The sequence below is a fragment of the Hermetia illucens genome, chromosome 1, assembly GCF_905115235.1.
Source record: "Hermetia illucens chromosome 1, iHerIll2.2.curated.20191125, whole genome shotgun sequence".
NCBI lineage: Eukaryota > Metazoa > Arthropoda > Insecta > Diptera > Stratiomyidae > Hermetia > Hermetia illucens.
Genome location: NC_051849.1, coordinates 69,910,298 through 69,937,571, shown reverse-complemented (window position 1 = coordinate 69,937,571; position 27,274 = coordinate 69,910,298). Strand labels below are relative to the sequence as shown.

Genomic DNA, 27,274 nt, shown 5'->3' with positions numbered 1-27,274 from the left:
TCAATGTCCTCCAATCGATTTTACACTCTAATGGGTTTCCGAAGTCTACGTAGATAGATTGCCATTTGAAGTTGTATTTTAGCCGCATCACCAACTTCAAAATTTGGTTATGAAAAATGGGTAAAACTGATGAAAAGTCTTTTCGAGTTTTCCTTTGCGATATTTATTCCATATTCGTGACAATAGGTTGGAAAAGTAATATAGTAGGTCCTGGATGAAACAGTCGCAACCAAATTCAATTCTTTATTATTTGCAGAAATATTTTAAGCGTTGAATTCTGAAATCTTATTTAGCCGCATTTGCTGGCTTAGAAGAATAGCATGTTTACGTAGTCGATTTAATATTCTAGCTTAATTCTAAATTCATGATCAATAGTTTAGAGGAGAATTAATAATAATCGTTGGCGCAACAATCCATATTGGGTCAGGGCCTTGAAGTGTGTTAGAGCACTTCATTCAAGACCGTAACGGTACACTACAGTATACTGTAGGAGGCAATGTGGTCAGCATTGCGCTAGAGGAGAATTAGACCTGCAAAATAGTACTTACAACCTCAAAATTTCAAGCTTGAAACTAATCAAAGATAATATTGATTGTCACTGTGTAATGGACGTTGATGTATTAGATGGCAAAAACTGACCCTGCAGGTCTACCAGCACCTAAGTGCAGCTCCATTAAGGTGTGCCGTCGAAATACGCTTGCCTCTGTGCTAGACAAGCTCGGAAATGTGGGAAGATTCTTTTGAACACCTTACTCACTCTCATGTAGGGGAGCAACTAACAAGAGAGAAATCGTCTTACTGAATAAGCAAACAAATAAAAATAACCACGCGAATTTTGTGGACAACGTCCTTAAAAAATCAATTTAACATTCAAATATTTTTAGTTATTTTAATCGGGTTTGGTGTCAACATTGTTTCGCGTTACAGGAGTTACTTCAACATCTCGTCTGCTACTGGAAGTACATGGGATATATACTTATTTCATATCATCATGCAGTTCCGGTTGAGTTATGAGGATGCAATTACTTACATCGTTATCTAAAGTTAATTACATCGTTATCTAAGAGTACATAATTCATAGTTATCGACTGGAAGTGCATGGGCATTCATATTTTTTTGTTACATTGTGCTCGATGTCCTTTCCACTGAAATATTCTAGATTTGTTCATATACCCCAATATTTTCATTAGTGGAAGCGATGCAACCCAATTACTTCAAACAGACATTTGTGTATGTAGGTATATAGTATATGCGTGCTAATGAAATTTTCAGGTAGTCTCTAATTCAGATAGATATATTTGTACATTAAACCAAGCGTGCATACTATATATGTATGTATTTATGCTTTTGTGCGCAAAGTAAATCGGAAGTATGGGTACGATCAATTTGTATAGATATATATGTACAATATTCGGAAATAGGCAGTTTGTTTGTTCAGGGTGATTATAACATCTACGGCTGTAATATGTACGTATGTTTTGTAGTTTGGAAACACTTGAACGTTGGATTCGTAACTATATACGGATAGAAAAATGTGCGTTCAAGTTTCTTACATAAGATGAACACAGAACCTTTATACCCGAAGCGCGAGCGACCGGTATTCCGACTTGTTATTTTTAGAATTGGCAGTACGAGACAAATGGCTTATTTGGTAGCATAATCCATTTGTTGACTTCGTCTATTTCATTGTTGTCATTTGTGAGAGTGCCAAGATTCACAAAATTGCCGATTTATTCGAGGCTGTAATCATTTAGTGCCGAATTTTATCTGGCGACCTTTTCTGGCTTGTATCATGATTTCGGTTTTCTCTTTGTTTAATTTGGACCAACTACCTTCGCTACTTCGATTGTGTCAAGATATTTATATCTTCGGCATAATCCGCTATATATAATAGTAGCGTACCATTTAGGGCCCCTGACATTTTTTCGTATTATGTACTCCAGAGCATTATTAAAACAACGGAGTCCGGAGTCTGTGCTAACACATTGTTGATTGTTTGTTTTGCATTTTTATTTGAGTGGTAGGCTGACTTATTATGATTCTAAAGAGTGTGATCAGTTTTATTCCAACCTTAAATTCAGTTAATTTTTGTATAGTACCTAGCGATCAATACTGTCTGAATTCCACAAAAATTTTGTGAATATTAACATTATATTCCCAGCACTTCTTCAGTAATCTGATCAACAATTCACCTGCCACGTTAAAATCCTTCCTGTTATATGCTTGAATTATTTGAAAAGAGTTCGAGTTTTCTTTCTCTCTTCTGCTGTCAAACAGTTTTCGCAGCTCAGTTTGTCAACTAGTAGCCCCGCAAGCATTTGATCCACACCAGTGCTTTGTTGTTTCTTAGCCTTCCTAGGGCATCCTGGATTTCCTTGAAAGGTAATTTATGCTCTCTGGTCCTTCGATGTACTGAGGGTGGGTTGTGGCATTGAGAAACTCACCGCAATATTGGGCCAAGTGGTTTTCTATCTGCTCCATGTCTCCTATAGGACGCCCAGTTGCGCAACTGAAAAAAATAGCTCTGGGAATCCGCCTGCAAATTGACTTGGATTCGAGCCTTAGCTGCTACTAGGGGCTGATTTCAAGGCTACGACCTTTCGAAGACGAACTATGATTGGTTCCTTGAATGTGCGCATGCTCCTCGTTAATGGTAGCGAGGTCCTCAAAATACTCACTTTCTCCAACTCGATCAAGATTTCCAAAGATATAAGTTGGACATCCGGGGCCCAAGTAAAGTAAGATGGTGGGACTGTGGAGAGAACTTCTCTCCTTTTTATGGGAAGGTGCTTTTATACTGTGGAAAGTTGAGTGGTAGCAAACGCGAATCCGGTGTCGGGCTGCTTCTGACAGCTACTAGCCACTTTCTAATTGACAAGATTCCGGTCAAAGTTTAGGCGCATCATAATTATATAATGTTATGCACCGGCAGAGACTTCTGATATAGTTTAAAATTATGAGCAATGGCGCGCAGTTAAGAGAAGACTACCTACAGGTTGTTTTGCGAACTCTGGCAACAACTTACTTGGACATGTGATTCGGAAGCACAGCCTAGTCGGCTGTTGCTATAATGGTGGGAGGATCAGCAGTTTCTATCGCCTCGTGATTGGTGGCGCATTGTTCGAGCACAGAGCCTGCACAAGGATATCTGGGTTGTGCGTTTGGTGTTGCGTTCGTCATTTTGCACCAGACTGGAGAGCTGGCACTCCCCCAATTTACGGTCCAAACTGAAGTCTGCCAGAGTTGCATCCTTCCACCTTTATTAATTCTTCTCAATGGACCATGAAATATTTCCTCAAACACCTCGTCTTCTCTGATGATATCTGTTTGCTCTTTCCCCGTTCTCACCGGGTCTTGGGCCTTAGTCGAATGGCTCTGGTTTTGAAAGAGAGGCGAGTAGAGGTCGACTGTCAATAAATACCAACAAAACCAAGGTTCTCAGTTTAATGGGTTATCGAAGCCTCTCTATCTGCATTAAAGTGCAGAACATCAAAGGTGTCAATCAATTTGAATATCTAAGAAGGTTATTTTCCACCAACGGTGGCACCGGACTGGATGTTGCCCGATGAATTAACATCGGTAGATCTGCTTGCGCTGCCTTGTTTGAAATCTGAAAATGCTGTTACCTTAATATCAAAATTAAGTTTAGGTTGTTTGGTATAAATGTACTTTGTTATTGTTTTATGTTGTTATTTGGGAGTAGCACAAGGAACGTGATCAACACTGTCATGCGCAAGCGCTACGCCCTCGTAAACATTTGTTTGCAATATATCATCAGGGTACGCTGGCCCGATACTATTTCAAACGAATGCTTAGTATTCGTACGCACTGTGATTGGAAGGCGGAAATGGCTATGGATAGGGTTCACGTTAAGGAGGGGCGGCAATTGCTTTGCTAACTGCGCCATGCACTGGAACCCACCCTCCCCGGGCCGGTCGACTCAGAGCACTTAGCGCAGAGGGTGCAGGCATCTCGAGAAGTCCTGGGGAAACTGAAGCGTATTTCAGTGAACCGCGACTGATCTCACGTAGGTGTGGTTGGTGCGCAATAATTCACCAAAGGGTAAATAGTGACTATATATCCTCTTTTCTACTTTTTGTTAGAGGTCTTGGATCCCCAGGATTTCCATGCGAGTGGACATAGCGGATTTGCGGAGATAATAGGTGCAGCGATAAATAACTCTCCAAAGAAACCGTGAAGGCTACGGGCTTCACTCCATTTACAAGTATTGATGACCATATCCGCATGTTACGCTGGCCAGCCAGCCATTTAATTTACAAAAACCAGAACTTCACAGGATGAGATGTGGTTAAGAACTGCTGTCATTGATTGAAACGTTTGCACATCATCACCTTCTGCGAAATCTTCCGCTTCCATGACCAGCGATAATGAATTACATTTTGCCACGACGCATACTGTATTTAACTTCCCGGGATTTCGCAAAGCATCAGAGCTCAAACGAGTCACGCCCACAATCACGCGCAGTAGTCAGTAGAATCATCAAACCCTTCTGTTCATCGATCTGCTTCTACGATTCCGCAGCCGGCCAAATTTTATTGGGCCCTTTCGAGACCTGGCCGACGACCTAATGGTCATCGATATTCTCAAACGAGTTACTCAGTGCACCTGTCTTCCGATCAGCAAGATAGTTCTCCAATTGTCCAGCGACAGTTGGATGTGAAAGGTGGTGGACACATCTCGTAAACGAAGATAAGGGAATATTAGATGATTACCGACGCCGTCAATCTCTGACCTGTTACACATATACAGAAAATAACTCCTAAAGTTGTTCGCAAAGTTTAAATCCGACTGACCTTATGCCAAAGAGCAGAGCGATAGAAGCTGCAAAAATTGACTGACCTCCTACCGTTATGGTTACAATCATCAGGACTATATTTCCCCATCACATGTCCGAGCAAGTTGTTGTGACAGCCAACATTTGCATTTAGATCACCAATCGCGATCACGATATCGCCTTTAGAAATCCGTTAAGTCTCTTGGTTTAAAAGCATTTTTCTTCAGCATTTCGGCTGCGTAATTTGAAAACAAAACTTCTGAAAAAGATGAAAGGAAGAAGTCGTCGGTACCTTTATGAAACCAGTAGTAGTTTTCTTAGATATGAGCTTGAAATTCACTTGTTTTTCCTATATATTAGGGAATAGAATTTAGTAGAATTTAACGCTTTCTTTTTTAAGGATATTCAGGCGTCCCAACGGGGTTCCGCATTAGGGAAAAGAATCGGTGTCGCAATTTTGTAGAGCCTCTAAAATTCATATTTTATGTATACATGTCCTAGGTAAATGTACAGCGTAATGCTTATTCGTGAAATATGTTAGAATTGTGGAACTTCTCAACATCAGTATTATTGTCTGTGTAAATCTTATAACGTTTTACTAACTGAATACTTTCCCTTCATCATTTCAGGTGAGTAACTTTAATGAACGAACCTATAGATATTGGCGAATACGTACTTGCATTGGACTAATAACATCTATCGTGGTGCTAGTTGAGCATACGAAATCCGGTGTAGCGTGCTTGAATAGTGAGTGAGTTCCCTAAAAAATTGTATAAGAAACATTGAAGAAGGGGAAAACCAATTCCCGAAATACGGTGTAATAAATCACGTTACTCCAAAAAAGTGAGAAACTCTCCCTCCTCCACCTACCAAAACTATTTTACGTGAATTAGCGAACAAATCAAAAATTCACCGAAAGCATGAAGCAGACGTGAACTACATATATGTACAAATGCGTTAGTTACTTCAAGTATTTGGAAAACTTCGGAATTGCCACAAACAGTAATATTATCTTAGTCCTGTATGGAGAACTATGGAGAGATTAGCAGACCAACGACAGTCTCAATTGAGTGCAAGTTAGATAACCGGTGGCTTGTGTAAAATCAATCAGTTTTACCTACCTAGTTGATGGCATGGGAGTATGTTGTAGATTTCTTTCCGAGTTCGTGGTAGAACACAAAAATGGAAAGCTTATGTTTAGACGAAACGCAATCTAACATTCATTAACATCTATTTTGAAAATACTAGTAAATTTCACTTTTTACAAAATATTTTGTATGCATCCATATGTTATTTACCTGGAAAAAATACAAAAGGGGATACTGTGAGTATGTCCTTCAAATGTGTGTTCTGCAAAGGAGCTAACAGACACGTATATAGCTGGAATAACAAGACTTTCCATAATTTTTTTCTTTCAGGGCTTCAAATTTTCCATTATCCAATCTTTGTAGGCTGTTACATTCGTGTATACTCCCGGCCAATTTTCCAGACCGCATCCTTTTCCAAACGATACGATACCATCCAGGTAATCGCAATTGTCAACTGATGTAAAAAGCGGTCCTCCAGAATCTCCATCGCATGAATCTCTCTTGAATTCTCCACCAGCACAGATTTGTGCTTGGGTTATATTGATTTTCAGCCGAAGGTATCTTTTACGGCATTCCTCATGGTCGTAATGTGGAATTTGAATTTTATTACTTATTTTGCTTTGTTTTGCTGGAAAAGAAGAGATTTATGAAGTATTTTTAGGAGCTTCGTTTTATTTTGTGGAAATAAGAATTTCTGGAGCGGGCTTTCGTCTTTGGCGGCTCCTTGATAATTCAATATTCAATCAAAGCATGTGTGGGTTTGTTTTGTTTTGATTTCTCATAGATACACAGATGTGTCTGCTCATATCACCGAAAATTCAAAAAGATTTTTAAAGGAGCTAAGGAAGGTTACTCTGAAGGCTAGAGTTTTGCTAGGCAAGTTCACTTGGAATTTAAGTGATTCAAATTGACATGTCATTCCCGAAATATGTAGGCATACGTATGTATATTGATGTTTAGATAATTACATTTTTGTTAGATATTGTTTGAAGCGAAAGTTAGTCGCACAGGAAAATATCCTTACCTTCAAGAGTTCGACCCCATCCTACCGTTGTGTATAAGTTATTCCTATAAAACTGCAGATTATGAGCTCGACGTGTCCAACTCAGACATGCTGGTGAGATATTGTTTTCAAAATAACTAATTGGGGGCGAGAATCGTATAAGCGCGATATCGTGCATTTTGTGCTTTTCACTGTATCCCTCATGAGCTATTATTTTTTCTATATCCTTTTCTTGTACCCCGTGATCGCATGTTCCATTGACACATACTGTTTGCGATAGATCATTTTCACCCAAACGAATTTTATATCTAGAAAAAACAATTTTTGATTAGCTTTTACTCGTAAGTAGATACGACCGAAATTGTGGGCGATTGGAAATAGTTACAGTTTTCCAGATTCTTCCAAAATTTTCCCAACAACACAATGGGCGGCCGTTAGAATATAGCGTTTGTTAATGATTGTTCCTCCACATGGGAAACTGCTACGTTGCTGTAAATCCATATAATGCAGTAAGGCCAATGATGGAAATTCGCCTATATAAGTTGCTTTACCCCCATAAACATATGGTACATACGGGCAACATGTTGATTTGTCCGGCAAAAGTCCCTCTTTATCCGGAAGAGGAGGTAGAGTACTTTCAAATTCAGGACAACAAATATATGTTATATTTTTCGAAGCGGGATTGCATTGAAAATCTTCAGGAATATTTTCTGGAGAAGACTCCACAGTTATATTTTTGAAGATTTGAAATATTTGGGGGCAAATTAAAAGAGGTAAACAGTTGGATTCGCACTCTCGAGAGACAATTTCTAAATTTGGATTTGAAGAAATAAATTATTGTTCGTGGAATATTATAGAAGAAAGATATTTTCTGTAATTACTTGTATCAGATTTTATTGGGTTTTGGCTGTATGGTAAACATGTGCATAGAAGCTGGATTTGAAGTAATATAAGTATCCATAATTCCATCTTCATTTCTTTCCGCCTGGTCTGGTCTCCTGTAAGAAACTTTGCGCTAATTGGTTTCGGTGTATCTTCTGCTAAAAGTATTAGTTTCATATATTTGTTTGTATGTCAGTATATTTACTACTGTCCGGTGATTATAGGTTCTATTCAAAACTGAAAAACTTCTAGCTTTAGAATTTTTATCATTATAAATTCCGGAAAAAATATTGTTTCCTGGAACGCACTTAAGCGAGCCGTCTCATTTACTTTTCCAAAAAAAATTGATTTGCCAAAACCCTTTTTTTCCATGGTATTGTATATGTCTACCTACTAATGTAGGAAGACCTAATACAGGAAGACCTCAAAAGAATCGTCAGTTACGTCATCAAGGGACGTCCCCTGGTGGAGTATGAAATTAGCCAGAATGAGAAGGAAGGTGCGAAACCTCTTAAATCAGGCGAATTAAATCGGGGACTGGTAGAGTGAAAAACGGCATTGACAACGAAATATAGCAACACGATCAGAGAAGCAAAACGAGTCAGCTTCATTACCGAAGAAAACGGGGGAAACATTCAAGTACATCCATTTCGATTGTCTCTAGCTAGAATCAAGCTACAGACATTAGGGTAACCATTATTTGGGGACCTCATAGTGATCTCTACCTGCAGGGTGGGAGAACTGCTTTCCTTCATGAATGCAACGGGCTAGCTCTAAAGATGTCAGGCGGCTGGACTCTGCCTCCTTGATCATATAGCAGCGGTTACGGCCTTTGAAGTTTCTGGCATTTAAACGGCGCACCGCAGCGCTAGTTGGGTTCCTCGGAGCGGTCACTAGTATCCTACCTACCCTGCCATGCTCCACATTAATAGTGATAATACTCCACCTTGAGAAAAACTTAGAGTAGTGCTCATAACAATAGAATTTGTACCGATCTATACTTCTATTTACCTATTCTCACACGTTCTGCCCATTCAGATGACCAGGGTGTTTTCCACTCCATTACAGATCAGGGCATCTGGTATCTCTCTGTGCGTTTGTTATCGGTTGTTATCGGTCCATCGGTGTCCAAAAACACACACATTACTATTTCTTTTGTTTCTATGGCATCATATACTACATCCATCCGCTGATACAAGGTAGTTTCGGTTGACCATTCTGCCCGGTAAGTCTATAAGTCTATTGACATGGGTGTAGGCGATTGCGCATTAGAATATAAACTCTAATGTAGTTGTCTATGCCTTTTTCTTCCATTTTATGTAAGCACGAACGATGTCAGGCAAATTGATTTAAAAGATTTAGAGAAAAAAGGATCCTTTTTACCCACTTTCGGAATAAAGACCACTCTCGCCCGCCTCCGTGCTTTTGGAATATATCCCACAATTAGGCTGTCCCTTACCACTCTTAGAAGGGATCCTAAGATGATTTTAAGGCCTCTCTACAGTAGTGTTTTGAAAATGGTTTAAAGATTGCCATTGCCCATCTTGCTGTTTCCGAGAATATCTCTTCCACAAGTCATTTTCCCCATTCTCTCCCTTGTTAGGATGTGATGCAGAATGCTTTACTTGCTTTCCGCCAAATCTCAAGAATTGCATTCTGAAGTAGGCTACCCTGCCCTCTTCATTTTCGGCAAATGACCCAACTTGCATCTACAGATTATAAATTGATGGGATGCTTCTGTGGTTTTTTCTACTCCTTCCCTAGGGGCCAGTGCCCCGTGCAAACCGCCGTAATCTGGAATGTATTTTCACGCCTCTGGCACAGGGGTTCTCGCGATCGGGTTTTGTCATAAGTGGACCTTCTTGACTTGGCACGGGTGATGAACCTTTGCCATATGAGGCACCCAACTGGTAAGTAGTGCGAGTCGATTCCGCTTTCGCAATCGCCAGCGGGACACAGATTATATCCGCCCAAAGACGACCAAGATCTGACCAATACGTCAGTCCGCTTACTACTCTCTATATTTCTATGACCGGGAACACAGAGGAGTGTGACCTAGAACTTGGCACCCAGACTGTTCAGACCGTTTCTACACTGCTCCATCAGCATGGAAGATGTCGTCGCTGAGTACAAGGCCTTAATGGTCGCTTGGCTGCCGGTCAGAATGGCTATGTTACGCTTCGAGCTCGGATCTTACTTCAGCCATCGACAGGCTTCCAGTAATGCCTGTATTTCTGCTTTGAACACTTTGGCGAAACCTGGAAGACCATTCGACGTGCATAAACTGTGTATTGGAGAAAACCTTCGCATTCTTCGGTGAAGAATGCTGTGTCATGGTCTTGCAACACGCCACCGGTCTTCCACTCTGCCCTGGTTCGAAAGTCCACCGCAAAGTTCCTGGTGAAGTTCAGCTTTCGTGTGGCGTAGGCCGTGCGGAATGCCTAGAATTCCCGAGGTAATTCGTTTAGGATGTCACCATGTTACTATGGCTGTCCAGCACTCGGACTCACGTCTAACGGTACTGCAAACTACAATGGATTTAATATGGCGGTCCAAGGGGAGGAGATGCAGGAGTATATTGAGAGCATCTGCCGGTTAGGACTGCAGAGCGCCAGTAGCACCAGCTTACATAGTTCTTTGAATCCAATTAAACTTCATTCCATTGTACTTTTTGCTCTTAGCCTGCCACAATAGAGCCGTACTTTAGGATAGAACGTTCAACAGGGAACCATCATCGGTCGGAGATCGCCTTTCTTTGCAGTGGTTCTCTTGCAGGCATAGAAGGCTATACAGGCCTTCTTAGAGCGATGCACGAACCAAGAAAGTCCCTGCAGAATTGGTCCTTCCAAGCTATAGCGTGGAAACCATGGCCTACCTGGAAGAAATCAAAGCAGGGGATGGATCCAATGTATTGGCATCTTCATTTCCGACAGCCTGGTCTGAACGCTGGTCCATACCTGCGGCTAGCGGAATTTCGACCCGCCAGCACCACACGTAAGTGGCTCCCGGTCACGTCGCTGAAAGGTTTCGCAGTTCGTGGCTCATCGGCTGGCTGTTGCTGCTTCTCCAGAGCTTGGTTGGCGTCCGAGCCTTTGCACATTCTTCTCAACTGTGTGTGTTTTTGTTCGCCCTCATTTTGAAATGGAATTGCATGAGAGCGTGGTGGGCTTCGCCTCTTGCTCGTCTGCTAGGCATTTGCTTTTATATTCCTCCACAATCGACTGGTATCTAGTGAAGTTCTTTTCATCTCCTTCGTCGACAGTACCGGTCTCCTTATTCTTAGCAATTTTGTTGGGAGTATGAATGGCTTTCTGGTACTGGCTCCTGAGCAGGACTAAAGTGGACCTACGCATCATAGCTGGTTTCCGGTGACCAAAATTCTTGTCAGTCTTGGCGTTGACAGTTTTGTGTTAGGAGTACTATGATTGGTGCCCGCTGCACCCAGCTTGACGGCAGTGGATTGCAAGCTGAAAACCACTAATCCGTCGCTCATCTTCCTCTGCGAGGTCCCTGCGGTTGGTTTCAGCACAGCGATGCTATGGCTGGCACCGTGGTATTGCTCTCGATGGCTTTTCTCTCCTGGCTGGATGCTAGCAGCTCGTCGTCTGATGATGCACCTAATTTCACCACCTCTTCTTCTTTCGTGGTTTTTTTTTATTTTTATTAATTGAGTTCACGTTTTGGTCCCACGAGTAGTCCGGGAAAAATGTCTACCTTGACTAGCCCGGGCCACCCGGGGTAAAGGTCTTATTTGAAACTGGAGGTATCCAAGGTGTTCAGAGTCCGCATATTAGGGACCAAACTCCCCATAGAGCATGGTAGTTGACGAACTTCTAGGAGACCTAACAAAGACCGGAATACAGATCTGGGGTTAAAGTGAAGACATTGTTTTAATCTGTGGGAGTAAATATGACAATACCCTATGTCATACAATCCAAACTGGACTACGAATCACTAGTAACTGGTGCAGGAACGTGGGGCTGCACATTATACAGCCAAGGCAAACTATTTCCTAGGAAGTGCAAGGTTGATCATCTGTGAGCTATTAGATTCCATGGTGTGGAGGTGAAACAGAGGTAAAATATTTGGGAATCTCATTAGATCAAAAGCAACTCTGGAAGACACATATTGAAAACATATGTCGGCCAGCTAGAGAAAAAAATGGGGATTCACACCAAAAATGCTGCACACGATATACGCTGCAATTGTAAGGCCAGTCTTTAATCATGGAGCAGTAATCTAGGTAGATAGAACTGAACTTAGCGTAATAGAAACCGAGTTACACATACTTAAAAACTGGCTTGCGGGTGTATCAGTGGGACAATCAAAATATGTCCAATGGCATCCCCAAAGGTTCTGGAATTGACTCCTGCCCTGTCCAAGGAAGTTTGAAACACATTTTAGCATCAGGGCAAACTGGGAGCGCGTATCATCGATAGTCGGCTTAGACCGGCGTCAGGGTCATTGATCCAAGGAGAATCTACTCTGAGCAAATCGGTAAGCGCGCTAGTATATTGCAGACGGAAATATACGTCGTAGAAACATTGCTATTCCAACTGATAGTCAAACGGTTATTAAGGTACTTAGGTCTCACCAGATGAATTCCAAACTGGGATAAGAATGCTGACTAGGGCCTGAATATTCTGGTTTCCAAGCCACACTGGGTAAAAAGGTAATGAAGCAGCGGACAAGCTGGGCAGAAAAGCAGTAGGAGGAGATTGTTTAAGCCTCACTAAGAGAACCTACGGACCATAGTGGAAGTACTCACTGGTCACTGCAGGTTAAACTATTACCTGGGGAAGCTAGAGATATCTAGGGACACCGTCTGCTGATCCTGTGAGGAGAGTAATGGAACCTCCGCATATGTTTTGGGAGAGTGTATGACAATTGACGAGAGTATAATATGTTCAGGCATCTGGGAGAATACTTAATATCATTTACTAGTTTGAAACACTTGAAAGTAGGGAGCATAATAGATTCTTGTCTGTTATAGGCTTAGATGATGCACTATATGTTATAGTTCTTTTATTATAGGATGCAGTGCGACGTCTCTTGAGAATAATATTATCATATATCTATAAAAATCACGTGCCAGGTATAGTTATAGCTCGTACCAGAATTATGAATACCTCTAACCTTTTCCTAAAGGCATAACTTGAAAAAAGGATCCTAAAATTTGAAATACTGGGTGTATTTACTTTCACTGCAATATCAAAACCCCTACCCGCGGGTACTGAAAAGGGGAAAAGTGTACTGAGGTACTGATGAACATGAAAAGATATTTGATACCAAAAAGACGATACTACCTGTCACTTTTGGGAACCGTTTTGCAGACTTTTAACGTCCCTATTATTCTGTGAATACGCTAGATCTCCTTTAATTGAAGAGTGCTTCTTGAATTAAGAAGAGGAAAGGCAAAGAATGTTGTTCAAACAGGCAACACAAGTTTACGTTAATAAATTCGTTGTACAATAAAGTTAAAAATAATTGGAAGTATTAATTCACCAAAAAAGTCCAAAGAGAGATAAAAATCAAAAACAAAAATAAATCAAAAATTCAAATGAATAATAGACATTAAATTATGATAATAAAATCCAAAAAGTGGAAACCTTTATTCGCTTTTGATCAAGCTCCTTTTCGATAACTGCTATTTGTGAAAATCTATTCTGAAGTATCACCCAGAACTTGTGTGCGGAGACTACTTCCCAAGTAAACCTTACAGAATGTTTGAAATGAAGTGTTGGTCTCAAATTAGATTGATGGAGTGGCTACCATAAGAAAATGCGAGTGTTAGCCTTGTGGTAGCTTGTGGGCTGCTTATATTTATCTAGCTGTGATTCTTCTTTGAGTCTTATTTTGACAGAGTTCGAAAACATGCTTCAGCGGCCAACTCTACAACAACTGTGATTTTTTATTATGGTTTGAAATCTTTATGACAGCGAAATCATAAGAAAAGGTTTGTTTTGCGGATTTGCAGTTGTTTTGGTGTTGACCAAAGAAATTTATTGGACTGGAATTTGTCAGAACTGTGCAATATATCCTAGCAGATTTATTTATTCCAAGCGACCACGGGGTAACTTTATTCAAATTTGGGTAGGGAACTTAGGAGCCAAAGGATACGCTGACTCTGCAGTAAAATCAGATCAGGAAATATTTATCACAAACTTAGTTCTTTTTCAGAATCTTTTTCCTGACCTCACCTCTTTAACAGCGGAGGTTGAAGGAGGTATTCCATAAGAATGCAATCGGCTGTTGATTTCCCATTCCTTGATCCAGCCATCCGGATTAGCGAGTTGTTGGAGCTTTCTATTTTTTTTTTGTTTTTTACTAGGGTTTCAAAATTCGGCTGCTTTTTGGTTTTTTAGCCTCGTCCTCGTAATTGATAATAGTTAACCTTGATGCCCACTTTGAGCATTCAAAACTTTCATTTCATTAAAGATTCTTGTTGAATTCCCAAGCTTGCTCCTGAGAAAAAACCGTAAACCCTTTTTTGCCGGATAAAAATGAAATATTCGATGTGGTCGTTCTCGCCGATTTTATTGGGATTATTTCATAATTTCCATATACCATTCATAAAAGCCTTCTGTTTGTCTGTCCCGGTTGACTTTCGTAACCTAATCCAAAGAGAGAGGTGGGGAAATTTGTGACGGAATTGAAAATGAGGGCGCTTTGTACTGATGAAGGGAGTAAGTTCCTCCCGAAATATATGTATATATACATAATAAAATAAAATTGTAGTTTCGGTTAAGCAATTTGAGGGCGGCAAGTATTTATGCAAATTTAGCAGCAATGTATTGACCAAAAGCATTTCTTTAAGAAAATTTAGAATTGCCAAGAGTCATAGATCCTATAAAAGGAAAACCAGAACCCAACTAAATCGTCGAGCAACTTAATCATTCCCATACTAGGAAGCTTTTGTATAGTTTCAAGTACGAAGCTCTAAATTGCAGACACTTTTGAAAGAAAGAAACAGGACTTCTTACCCACCGTATATAATATTATGGCTACGCTGGGGAATTATTCCATTCAAATAATTTTGAAAATTACGTATAATTAATTCATGCCATTAAATCTCAGGATTCAAATGAAATTTGTCTCTCTTCAAAATCCTAACAAAAGGGAATAATTTGCTAAAGATAAAGTGCATGCAATGAAATATTCATCGTAGAACTTTTCTTTCCAGCGAGAAAAGAAAAAGGAGATAGTACGGTTTGAAAGTCTTGAAGGACGAAAACTTGAAAATTGATTACGTTGAGGTTTTACGCTTGGGTTGGAGTTGACCTTGACATTCAGTTTTGATAAAATTATATTTTTTGAGAGACAGACAGGAGATTAGGGTTAGATATCAACTGGAAAGTTATGGTTATAGTCTTCGTTTAAATATGAAGATTTTTATTTTATGGAAAATTTTAAATGAATTTTCGTAATAACTCCCGGAGAGGGATGATCGACTACTATAAACTGCCAAGGTAGAGTTATAAGGCAAGAGAATTTTGATCAGTTAGGTTAGCAGTATTTTGGACTTTCACACATAATTCAGCAAAATTCACAGAGATTTGGGTTTCAATGCTTTTCACGATTCATTGGATCGGAAAGGTGAATCATGATTAGCGAGAGGATTTGTTTTTCACATCACACATGTTCACATCATCATCGTTTTCCGCAGGCTAACGTTTGGTAACGTGTCAACATTGGTGCCGATTAACCAGTTCTTCTTTTGGAGTAACTACCATAAGTCTTTCAACCCTGCGAAAGGAGTTGGTGGTGATGGGTGATCAGAGGATGGGTGATGGAGATATTATCAATGTTTGAATTAATTGAATGGAATGTGACCCTTTGTCGTCAGTTTAGGGACTCTTTAAATGACTGTGATATATTTCAATTTATACGACACGGCACGTAAAGTTTGCTCAAAAGGTTTACTTTCATGTTTTTCTAAATAATATTTACAATCGGTTGATGTGATTCATGTCAGTATATGGTGTACATTTCACAAAATTTCACACAGCGCGGAATTTGCGGTGAACGCGACCACCTTTGAGAGGATTGTATAGATGGAAAGTGAAATATAAGGGAATTTTCATGACAATATGAAAAACAACAGAGATATCATCTCCTCAGAATATATACCCTTAGCAAGTCAAATTAACGCTATTATAACTGAAATTAACGCTCCAGCAAGTGAAATTAATTCTTGAACAAACGAAATTAACGCTTTAAAAATGGCTTTAGACAAATGGCAATAAGCATCGGTAATTTCTAATCATCTGCATGCAGTCAAACTGTGTTAACGGTAGTTTTTGAATGAATATCCATTCAAAAACTTAAAAGAAAAACAAGTAATAAGAAAGTTTTTGTTTATTGATCTTGTCATTAGTAGACTTTACTCTGAAGCTTGCGCGCTTCGAGTTAGATAGGATTAACGCTTCGCGCACTGTCGAGAAGGGTGATTTTCATTGATGGGTGTGACTTAACTTATACCTTTGGCGTCGTTAGGCTCGACAAGAAAGGATGCTGGAGCTCGAGCGGTATTGCCGATAGTACGGGGCTACAATGTGACACTCATTGCCGCGATGACGAGCGAAGAAATTATGCATCATAAAATATTAACGAATGAAATCTGCGATGACTTTATTAGGGAATTGATGGAAAAGCTTGGTCCATCTTGGTAGGACCCATTGGTGATAATAAATAACGTAAAAACCAGAAAGGCCGAGAAGTCGCTAAAGTTATGCGTACGTGTGGCTTATTGATCTTATTTCTGCCTCCATATCCTCCAATGCTGAACTAAATGGAAAGTCTTTTCGAAAATAAAGGGATACATGCGTGAACATAGACTCCAGGACCTGATTCAGTTTGGAACTAAAATAAAATAAATTTTTGGACTTTGAAAAACATTGTTGTTATTATTTACAAGAACGTCATTCTCATTTTTGTAATCGGTAATTAGTATTTGATACCCATTATTCTCTTCTGGTAGACGATGAATTTCACTCAACAGATCGACGACTTGCTTGAAAAACAGTTAATTTGTCTTGAAACGTGGTTACTATGACTTCTTAGCACGTTAACTTCATTTGGTAAAGCGTTAATTTCATTTGTTGAAGCATTAACCTCCTTTGTTAAAGTGTTAATTTCATTTGAAATGATAAAATTTGTTTTCTTCTATTCGCTAGTGGAGAATTTTATTTTGCAAATAAATCAATATAATTCGCAGCCATTTCGTGTTCTGTGAATTATATAAAGGGGCACTAAACATCTGCGAGCCGCTTCGGTCGCGCTGACGGTTGGCCTCTGCCTTGGTAAGAAAGCCGTCTTCGTTTAATATAATTAAATCCCGTAACACTCACGTACAACTTATGTATAAATATTGGTATTTTGGAATTAAAATTAATCATTAAAATTATCCGTCCGTCCGGATAGCTGAGTGGTTAGAACACAAGGCTGGCGGCAGTCTGATTTGTATCGTGATTTGACATCGAATACCAGTCAACTCAGCTGTGAATGAGTACCTGAGTCAAATCAGGGTAGTAAACTCGAGCGAGCGTAATGCTGACCAAATTGCCTCCTATAGTGTTCTGTAGTGTACCGTTATGGTCTTGAATGAAGTGCTCTAACACACTTCAAGGCACTGATCCAATATGGATTGTTGCGCCAACGATTATTATTATTATTATTATTATTAAGATTATCAATGGCAAGGTAATGCAGATCATCTAATCCATATGCAAAGATACAAACTAAACTGTTAGGTTAGGAACACGCGGTTGCAATCAGCGCAGCTAGAAGAAAAGAGACCTAGCTAAAGCAAGGAAACTCCGCGACGATTTAAGTAAGGTTTTGTTTTCAATGTAACTACTGTTCAGGCCTATCATCATCAACAAACTTTCAAGTCAAAGGGATGCTCCATTATTCACTCTTTTTACCCTAGTTTTAGAAAAAAGTGATATACATCTCCGATGACAGTTAACAGTACTGAGATAATAGGAAGATCACTCCGAGATACATATTGATACATATGATACATATGATTATGCTTTGCACATTGATGAAGGCAAGACGAAATACCCGTACATGGTGCCAACAGAAGCGTCAAAACAAAAATAACAGTATATGAGTTTCGTCCAGGGCAGAGGCAACTCATCAGACGCTGCCTCACCTCTGCTCTGGGAGCAGCGTGACCGAAGTGGTTACAAGGTCGCATTTGCTTCCTTACATCAATTCAAAAACACCACATGTGTATGAATTATAACGAGAATAAAAACCGCCTTGTAAAATTCAGGTCTAAGCCAGGCGAGGCCAAACTGGACTTTTGTTTCAGAATCTAGGGATTCCACTTGATGGCGGGCCGGACCCGTTGGAAAGCGTCATACTTCCACGGCTGTGGTCCACGGAGGGTTCCGTCCATTAAGTGGATGGTGGACTTAGGAATCCCAGGATTCTCAAACAAAAGTCTAAAAATAGCAGCATCATTCAATTGCATTGGTTGGTGGCAGCAAACAGAGCATACTCAGTTTACATTTACTTTTCCGATCAAAACGTCTCACCAAAGAGTCAAAATATTCACTGCTCAAGACAACGATCTTGTCAGTCCTAAAATATCCCTCGGAGACCTGGGTTCTTGTCAGAAAAAAATTACGAACTCTTAGCCACGATCGAAAGAAGAATCTTTCGAACGATATTTGACCATGCACAGGAGGATGGACGATGACACAGCCTATATAAAGAAGAATTTATAAGCGACGACACGACCGTTTGTTGATAAAACCCGACTGAATAGGTTGCCATGGGTGGGTCACCTAATGTGAGCGAGTGAGGGTGATCCAGTTCGGAAAGTTTGTAGCTATAATATCTGCTTTAGAAAGAGAAAAGGTGGCAGACCTTGTTTGAGATGCGACGATGGCGCACCCCAAGATGCCAGACTACTTTTTGAGATAACGAATTTGGCGACCGCAAAACCGAGAGATTATAGTTCCTTAGACAAGGCAAGACAAGTTTGGGCGACACCGCTTGCTACGCTGTTGATGAAGATGATTAGTATTTTGGGAACAAATTGTTGAGAATATCGGACATCATGGATCTTGTTACGATATCGCCATTACAGGTTAGCATCATCGTCCCATCATTATTGTTCTAAGGTCATTATGTCTGTTAACCTATCATCATATTCCCGCAGTAAGTTGCATCTGCAACTTCTGGTAAGATGAAAACACTTTTGTCGGTGGTCCACTGCTTATGAGCATTTTTTGGTGGGCTCTTTATGATGTCTCTATAGTTATCGACATAGTCTTTCTGGATCGCGGTGGTGCCTTTTAACTGTGAGATCTTTTGCTAGTGGATGAATGCAACACAAAGCAGAGGCAAGTCGCCACTATCTGACATATGAGGTCCGGGAAATTCACGCGTTGGAATCAGCTTGCAGAGCACGCATTAGATTGTTATTTCAATATGTCCCATATCAACGTGGTTGATACGGACATCAAGTTGAAATGCAACGGAAAAGTGTTAAAATTAACACTTAACACGAACCCCATAAAAAAAAAGAAAGAAGCTTTGGAGTTAACATAGGAGAATAAGTATGTCAACAATGAAAGTGTTTTGGCATGAGAACGTAAATTATACAAATGGAAATTCTAGAAATATGAAATTAATTTCTTAACCATAAAGCAAATGCTTACCTTCGTAATCTTTAATGAAATATTTCTTTAAAAACTAATTAAAACTTTTTATATTACAAGCACGCCACAACACAACACTGCTTGGGAGAGTCATCCACCGGACTCAGAATCTTAAGCTCTATAGCCTACTATAGTCGATTGAAAAACATTTTAATTTAATTGTTTACTTCTATGTTTAACATTGCAAAAATAAAGGTCAAATATCATACAAAACTTGAAGATCTCCTTCAAATTCAGCAGGTGTTGGGTCAGTTCCTCACAACTGGTTTTCGCAATATCACTCAAAGTAGTCATAACAAAACAGCAAATTATGAATTTATTAATCGTGATTCCACCAACAATTCACTTGTGCGAATACAGTAATTTTCGTGAAGTCAACTCACGACTGGATTAATTTGTATACGAACATTTTGCAAAAGAGCAAAACAAGTTACACTGAGAAGGTGGAAGTTTTTAATGAACTCTGAAGCGCTTTGAACAATGTTCAAACATTGGTTTGGCGTAAGCTTCAAGTTGTAGCCATAATCGTAAATGAATTTAAGCACACACATCACACTGAAACTAGCAAATTTCCTCCTTTCTTCTGGTATAGGAAGATGTTGTTGATTAGAACACCCAGTGGCCTTCGGAAATTAGAAACAAAACAATTCGCACGCTATGGGTTTCAAATGCTGGCAGTTATTAACAACAACTGCCAGCTTGATTTCGGTGGCTTGTTAAACTCTATATTACTTGTTGAGGAAATGAGATAATTCCAGTTCAAACGGCAGCTCGAACAAAAAATTATCGTTATGATTTTCTTCGTTAGAATGCTTTATCAATATGTAGCGTTTAGGAAGCTACGCTCAGAGTAAGAACATGGGATTCAGATTTCCCATTCTATTTCCTATATTCCTGAATCTGTTACAGGCATCCTTCAAATATGTCAATGCCAAGGAGTCAGTATAAATTCGTTCTTTGCAATTAGTTTACCTTTGCTGAAAACGGTCACATATCCAGCCGGAGAAGGGGAAGGGGCGCGTCATTATTGGTGTTGTAAATATCTAGGTCACAGGTAATTTGCTTAACATCGAGTCGTCACTAACCTACTGATATAATGTCACCCCAGTGAGCTTTTGTATGAAAAAATTTGCCCCTAGTATGCTCTGCTCAATACAAATGCTCATTGGAAGCGATAGAACTATCATAATTTATGTTCCAGTAACTTGCAAATAAGGAGCGTAATTATTGCTTATAAAAGGTTATTCGCACTTCTGAATGTGGTTGACTTCTCTCATATAATTATAAGCCGGTGTATGAGCAGAATTATTTATATATAATATAAGCAAATGGTCAGATTCGTTCTGATAAGTACTGTCCGTCCTTAAAAAGCGATATGTGATCGTTTGAGAAAGTGATCTTCATTCTAATGAATCGCAATATAGTCATCTGTCAGCAGCTAAGAGCAGCCATACCCTGCGTCGTCATGTGCCTGCATGCTTTGCCTTGATTTAGCTCAGGAAGGTTGAGGTCCTTTTGAACACTTCACGTTCTTTGCAAAATTTTGTACGTGTGTTTAATCTGAAACATTGGAACCCTCCCAGAACCTAAAATACTAAACGATTATGAGAATTTAAGTAAATGAAGGTAAAGCTGAAAATTGGAAAATAAAAAAAATTTTATGACCACCGTCGTCAAATTGGAAAGTTCGTAATTAAAACGCCGCGATCTAGGAGATAAGATGAACGATGGACCCATCTTCATTTGTTGCTTTGCTTGCTTCTGGTGACAATGAGGTGTGGCCTCTAGGATGCCTTACCTCGATGTCTTCCAACCATTGTAATCGAAAACGCCCCTTGAATGTGGTGTGAATTCAACTAGAAGTTGCATATAAGAGTCAAGTTCTTACGTCACTACACCTTACCGTCAACCAACAATCGGGTGTGAAATCTCATTATCTTCTTCTTTTTCTTCAGCCTTTCTCCCGTTCACAAGCAGGGTCGGCTGGTCGTGATCGGCTTTGCCATTTGGCTCTATCGAATACCTGATCTGGGTGCAATCTCGAGGCTTTCAAATCCCCATCTAGTGTATCAAGCCACCCTTGTTTAGGTCTGCCTTTTGGTCGTTTACCATCGATTTCGATGTTCAGATCAATCTTTGCAAGTGAATTCTCGTTTGCACGAATTGCGTGATCATACCATCGAAGACGCCTCTCTTGCAACTTTTCCACGATCGGTGCAACCCCATAATGATCGCGGATGTCCTCATTTCGGATGTGATCTAAACGTGTGATGCCACTAGTCGAATGTAGCATCTTCGTCTCCATTACCGCAAGACGCCGTTCATTGTCTTTTGTAGTCGGCCAACGGTGTGAAATCTCATTATAATATTTAAATACAAATATTTCTTATAGCTTTCAAGTCACAGTTTATGTGACTTTTTCGCTTTGGAGCAAACCAGCATAGGTTTCCAATGGGGAATAAATAATTTGAAAAAAAAAACAACTTATATAGTATAGTGTATAACATCATTTGGAAATTATTATTCCGCAAATAATATGACTAGTAGCCTCAGTGATTGATCGCATTTTCGCACCAGAAAAAAAAACCCAAAAGACGTTCCTTACCTCGAATAATAGCTTGAAAATTTTCAACTTCCTAGTGCAACAACAAAAATTCAGAAATATTTCTCTATTGCCTACACCGATCCATTAGGCAAACTATATTTTATTGCACACTAGCAATGCCATCACAATGCTAATGAGAAGAAAACAGATTGCAAGCCGAAGGTTTTGCGCTTCATGTATGAAAGACTTCATGATTTTTAAGGTTTTGTGTAAACACAAAACCTTATTAAAATCGGTTTACCGTCTGTCTGTCTGTCTGTCTGTCTGTCCGTCTGTCTGTCCGTCCGTCTGTCTGTCTGTCCGTCACACGCATTTTTCTCGGAAGCGGTAACAGCGATTGACACCAAATTTGGTAGGAAAGTGGGAACTGTGAACGCTCACGCATACAGTGAGTTACATCCACTTACGTTGAATTTAAGGGGGGGTCCCCATACATGCAAAAGGGGGGTGTAATTTTTTTTTTCATCAAATATAGTCATGTGGGATATCAAATTAAAGGCCTCGCTTAGTACTTTTCGAAAACGGGCTTAGTTTTGACATTTGTTGAAAAAGTGGGGAGTGCGGGGGGTTGAAAGTGACCATTTCTTTACGGGGGCCATTCTCAGACACTACCCAACCGAAAAATCTGAAAAAAATCAAGAGGCTGCCACTATATGGTGCCTGGGCTCCGAAATACCTTCCACACTGATATCTGCACAAATAAAGTTAATAATAGTACATTACTATAATTTTTAGTAATTCGCTGCAAACCCCCCTTTAAGTTCATGCTAGGACGACGAAATTTCGCAACAATATAGGGTGTAACATAGAGCATGATGTTACCAAGTTTGGTGGAAATCGCACTATTGCTAACAAAGATATAATACGTCAAAGTTGTCGCTTCTTTGCAAATTCAAGGCTATAAATGTCAATATCATCCGAAAGTGGATATTCTCACATAATATTGTATATGCATATATTACGTGCTACGTACTAAGAAATGCACAAAACCTTTCGTAACTGAAGCGTCCAGCTTCCGGTTTCCCGACTTGTTTTATGTAAAAATATTTGGGTTCTCGGATGATGCTATTTGCACAAAATTCGTAGAACGACTGTTCAACTTAATATGATGCTGAGATTGTGGGCGATCTAGGGCGACTCATTCATCAGTCGCTCTGGGAAAGTGATTTGCATTATATGGCATAGCCAGCAATGTACTAACAAAATGGCCTACATATAGCCACTTTCGCACTTCAATCAACACATCTAGCGGTAATTGACGAGTATCATTAAAGTGAGTAGTTTGACATGATAATACGTGCTGAGCTGTGCTGAAAAATTCGTTGATTAACACACAGACGGCGCTACTATTATTAAATCCATATGATTTTTAGTTAACCCTGACCTTCTAAAGCCACGTGTACAAATTTTGCAGCAGTCGACCTATTAGTTTGCGGTGGTTGGTCCGGATGGGTAGCAAGTCTCACATTTTTCTTTGGATGTCAGTTCGGTTTTGGCGTCTGCCGTGGTTCAGGCCATCAAAATGGCTTTCAGGACGGGTAAGGGGAAGGTTGCGATTATTATAAACTCTCTTCATACTTGTACATTACTCAAAAAAAGTACCCCAGCATCACCTAGTTGGAAAAATACATGCCCTTGCTTCTGAGTCCCATTTTAGGTGTATGGCGCTCGACGCACGTGGGACATCTATGAAATTAACTCGCCCTATTAAGGTCCGTAAGGTTCCGCGCTCCAGTTCCACAAGTTTGGTCAAACCCTGCCCTGTAGGTGTTCTGAAGGGAATTGAGGAACACTCCTGTAGAGAGTGGGTGGATGACTTTTTGGCGATATCACGTGTCAAACGACCATTTACTTCTAACATTCACGCTACTTTACCCATAATTCAATCGTGGGCTGCGCGTACGCTTACCGCTTCCGAAAAAAATTACTTCAGACCAATACACATATAACAAAGTTTTTCTCAAAAGGTTTGGAAATAGATTTGGACAAATGAATCACTTGCATGGTTACAGAAACTAACGAACACATAGTCTGCAGGTGTAAGGACTATGCCCGGTTTCGCGTTAAGTGTAGATGGTATAATAAGTTTTCAATCTTCAACAAATCTATAATGAAACTAGTAATAATAATAATAATCGTTGGCGCAACAATCCATATTGGATCTAGGCCTTGAAGTGTGTTAGAGCACTTCATTCAAGACCGTAACGGTACACTACAGTATACTGTAGGAGGCAATGTGGTCAGCATTGCGCTCGCCCGAGATTATTACCCTGATTTGACTCATTCACTCATTCACAGCTGAGTCGACTGGTATCCGACGTCAAATCACGATACAAATTCCACTGTCACCAGTGAGATTTGAACCGCGACCTTCCGCACGACAGCCTTGTGCTCTAACCACTCAGCTATCCGGACACTCATGAAACTAGTGACTGACTTTAATTGAAAAAAGGTGTGCCTAGAGAAAAATGCAATTATAATCATTAAAGCTGACATTGTACGGTAAATTACATAATACAATATAGTGTCTATATTGCACAAGAGATAGCGTTATTAATAGCAAAATACAAATAAGAAATACTTTTATTATTTCGATATATCATCATTACAAAATCTTTTTGAGTAGAGTTCCTTGCATGATTGATGACCTTTTATATTTCTTTAAGAAGGTTATTTCTTTAAGGAGCATTTTGGGCATATCGTGTTTGAACCGAGAGCTCTGTTCAAAGTGGGTTCCGCGCCAACTCACAATGGACCAAAAACGACGATCCGAATTTTTGGGATGAAATGGCCGAAAAATGGCTCCATTATTTCACTCCAGAATCAAAACGTCATCGACTGCATGCGATGAACCGACTTCCAAAGTGTGCAAAGACACAACAGTCGGCTGACTAACCTGTGACATCAGTATTTTGGGATGCGCATGGTATAATTTTCATCGATTATATTGAGAAGGGAAAAACTATCAACGGCAACTATTATATAGCGTTATTGGAGCAGTTGAAGAATGAAATCGTTGAAAATGGTCCATTTGAAGAAAAAGAAAGTGATCTTTCACCAAGATAATGCGTCAAATTAAAAATCAATGAAAACGATGGCAAAACTGCATGAATTGGGCTTTGGATTGCATCCGCATCCATCCAGATCTGGCCCACAGCTACTTTTTCCAGTTTTCGAACCTCAAGAGAATGCTCACTAAAAAGAAATTTATAGCCGTTGAAGATATAATCGCCGAAACTGAGGCATATTTTGAGACTAAAGAAAAATCGTACTATAAAAATGGTATCGACAAATTGTATGGTTGCTCTAATCGGTGTTTCGCCCTCGAAGCCAACTATATTGAATGATCAAATCATTCCTGCTTAAAAGGCTATGGCACTCTGAATTAGGTCTATTTTTAAATCAAAACGGTAGGGTTTAATTTTTAATTCTATCGCTCCAGGCGGAAAGGAGGGCGCGAAGAGAGAAGTAGGAGATTTTCTCTCTAAAATGCTGTTAGAAATTTTTAACGAGGGTAGAAAGGCGGTATCTATTTCCACCTCCTATCTAACCCTCTGAGGAGCCCGAATTTGAGACACCATGCTTTTTTAAGGGGGAGGGGGGTGGCCGCTGCTAATACTTCTCTGCGTTCCGAAACCAGGGTAAAAATTCGAATTTTACTATGATGATATCATGGCCTTTGATGCCTTTTATTGCCGACATAACCGACTTATACGCTCCTCCCCATGGACCGGAGTCTGTCCCATCAAAGAGTCGCTTTAAACAATAATTTATAAGCTTTTCGTGTTGCGTGCCTGTTTATATTCGAGGTACCTTTGTTCATACTCTGGCATGTTTCTTCGGCGTTGACTCTGCCTTCTGGCCTTGAAGCATTCCGAACGGCACTTTGTTATTTCACCGCTCCGATAGTGTGCACTCTTGGCATGGAAGCGTCACATGTTCGGTATACCTGTTGGGACAGCTGCGATGCTTTTTCAATGGCCGTTCCAGTAAACTCGGTGTTCCAGTGCAATACCTCTAGAAATGTATCCTCATCAAGCGTTCTTGGTGACGCCTCGTATTTGCTATGCGTGTATTCTTCGCTATCATGCCAGTGTAGGCGTTTACCAGTAAATCACTTACGAAAGTAAGATCCACGACGCAGCCTAGCTTTGCCACGACTAAAGTTGTTTTCGCTTCCGGTATTGACCAGGGTAACATTTGGACAGCAGAAAATCTCGAGTAGGATCTTCACCTTTCATTTGTTTCCCGGCTTCCCCACTTCATTACTCAAGCGTTGAAGTCGCCAGTAATAATTTTGGGAATTATGTCTGTTTGTCTGTCACACCCGATTTATTCGGAAATGGCGAGGCCGATTGCCATAAAAATTGGTGAGATGTGGTTTAAGGGAGGACTCCCCATTTTCATGAAAGGAGGGTGCAACATTTTTTGACAGAATGTAGCCTTGGATTATATCAAATGAAAGCGCTTAATTAGTATTTTTCGAAACTCGTACCGTATTTGGTCTCGGTTGAAGCCCAGGGGAGTGAGGGCTCAAATATGACCCTCAAAAAGTGTAACAGGTTATTTAACCGAAGAAACTGAAAAAAATCACAGTGGTGTGACTATACGAAATCTAGGCCTCGAAATAAATCTCCTTCCGAAATTTGCACAAATAAAGTTGATACTAGTATATTACCATATTTTAGAAGTTTAGCCGAAAACTCCCCTTAAGTTCATACTAAAAGTACAAAAATTGCATAAGGGATAACATAAGACACAACTTTGGGAAGTTTCAAGGATATCTAAGTAACAAAGTTAGAGAAGGTGAAACTTTTACATTTTAATTGTGTTTCATGCATTCTAAAACGTATATGAGGTCATCATAACATATCAATTAGTCAATACCACAGCAAAGTAAGCTCACATAAATGAGAGGTTGCAGAGAAAGGTCTCGATTTAGTTTTTTAATAATTTTTATATCAATATCAATTATATGAGACAGCCATATGCATGCATTTATATGTATATGATAATGAAGCTTTGGAGTAGTGTATCTGTACACTGAACAAGCGGTATTCGATATATGTACTTTATATCTATATAGTTAAAAAAGCCCACGGACCCTCTTCCCGCCCAACCGGACCGAGGGGCGACCAACCTAAGGATGGGCTAAAGGCAACATCCAAAGGCCCGCATCACAGCGATGATGCGTTTTAACGCAAAGTGTGTGCGACCATGCGA

The 27,274-nt window shown here is 39.9% G+C and overlaps 1 protein-coding gene across 1 annotated transcript in view; it reads right to left on the bottom strand.

Moving 5' to 3' along the window:
- Positions 1-6,004: 6,004 nt before the first annotated feature.
- Positions 6,005-27,274, bottom strand: part of LOC119651852 (serine protease 7-like) — a 28,493-nt gene continuing 7,223 nt past the window's right edge. The window contains exons 4-8 of the mRNA XM_038055691.1: positions 19,447-19,471; positions 7,768-7,884; positions 7,272-7,695; positions 6,908-7,194; positions 6,005-6,511 (exon numbers count right to left, since the gene is read on the bottom strand). Coding sequence (XP_037911619.1) covers positions 6,210-6,511; positions 6,908-7,194; positions 7,272-7,695; positions 7,768-7,884; positions 19,447-19,471 — 1,155 coding nt within the window. The 3' untranslated portion in view covers positions 6,005-6,209. The remainder of the gene's footprint in view (positions 6,512-6,907; positions 7,195-7,271; positions 7,696-7,767; positions 7,885-19,446; positions 19,472-27,274) is intronic.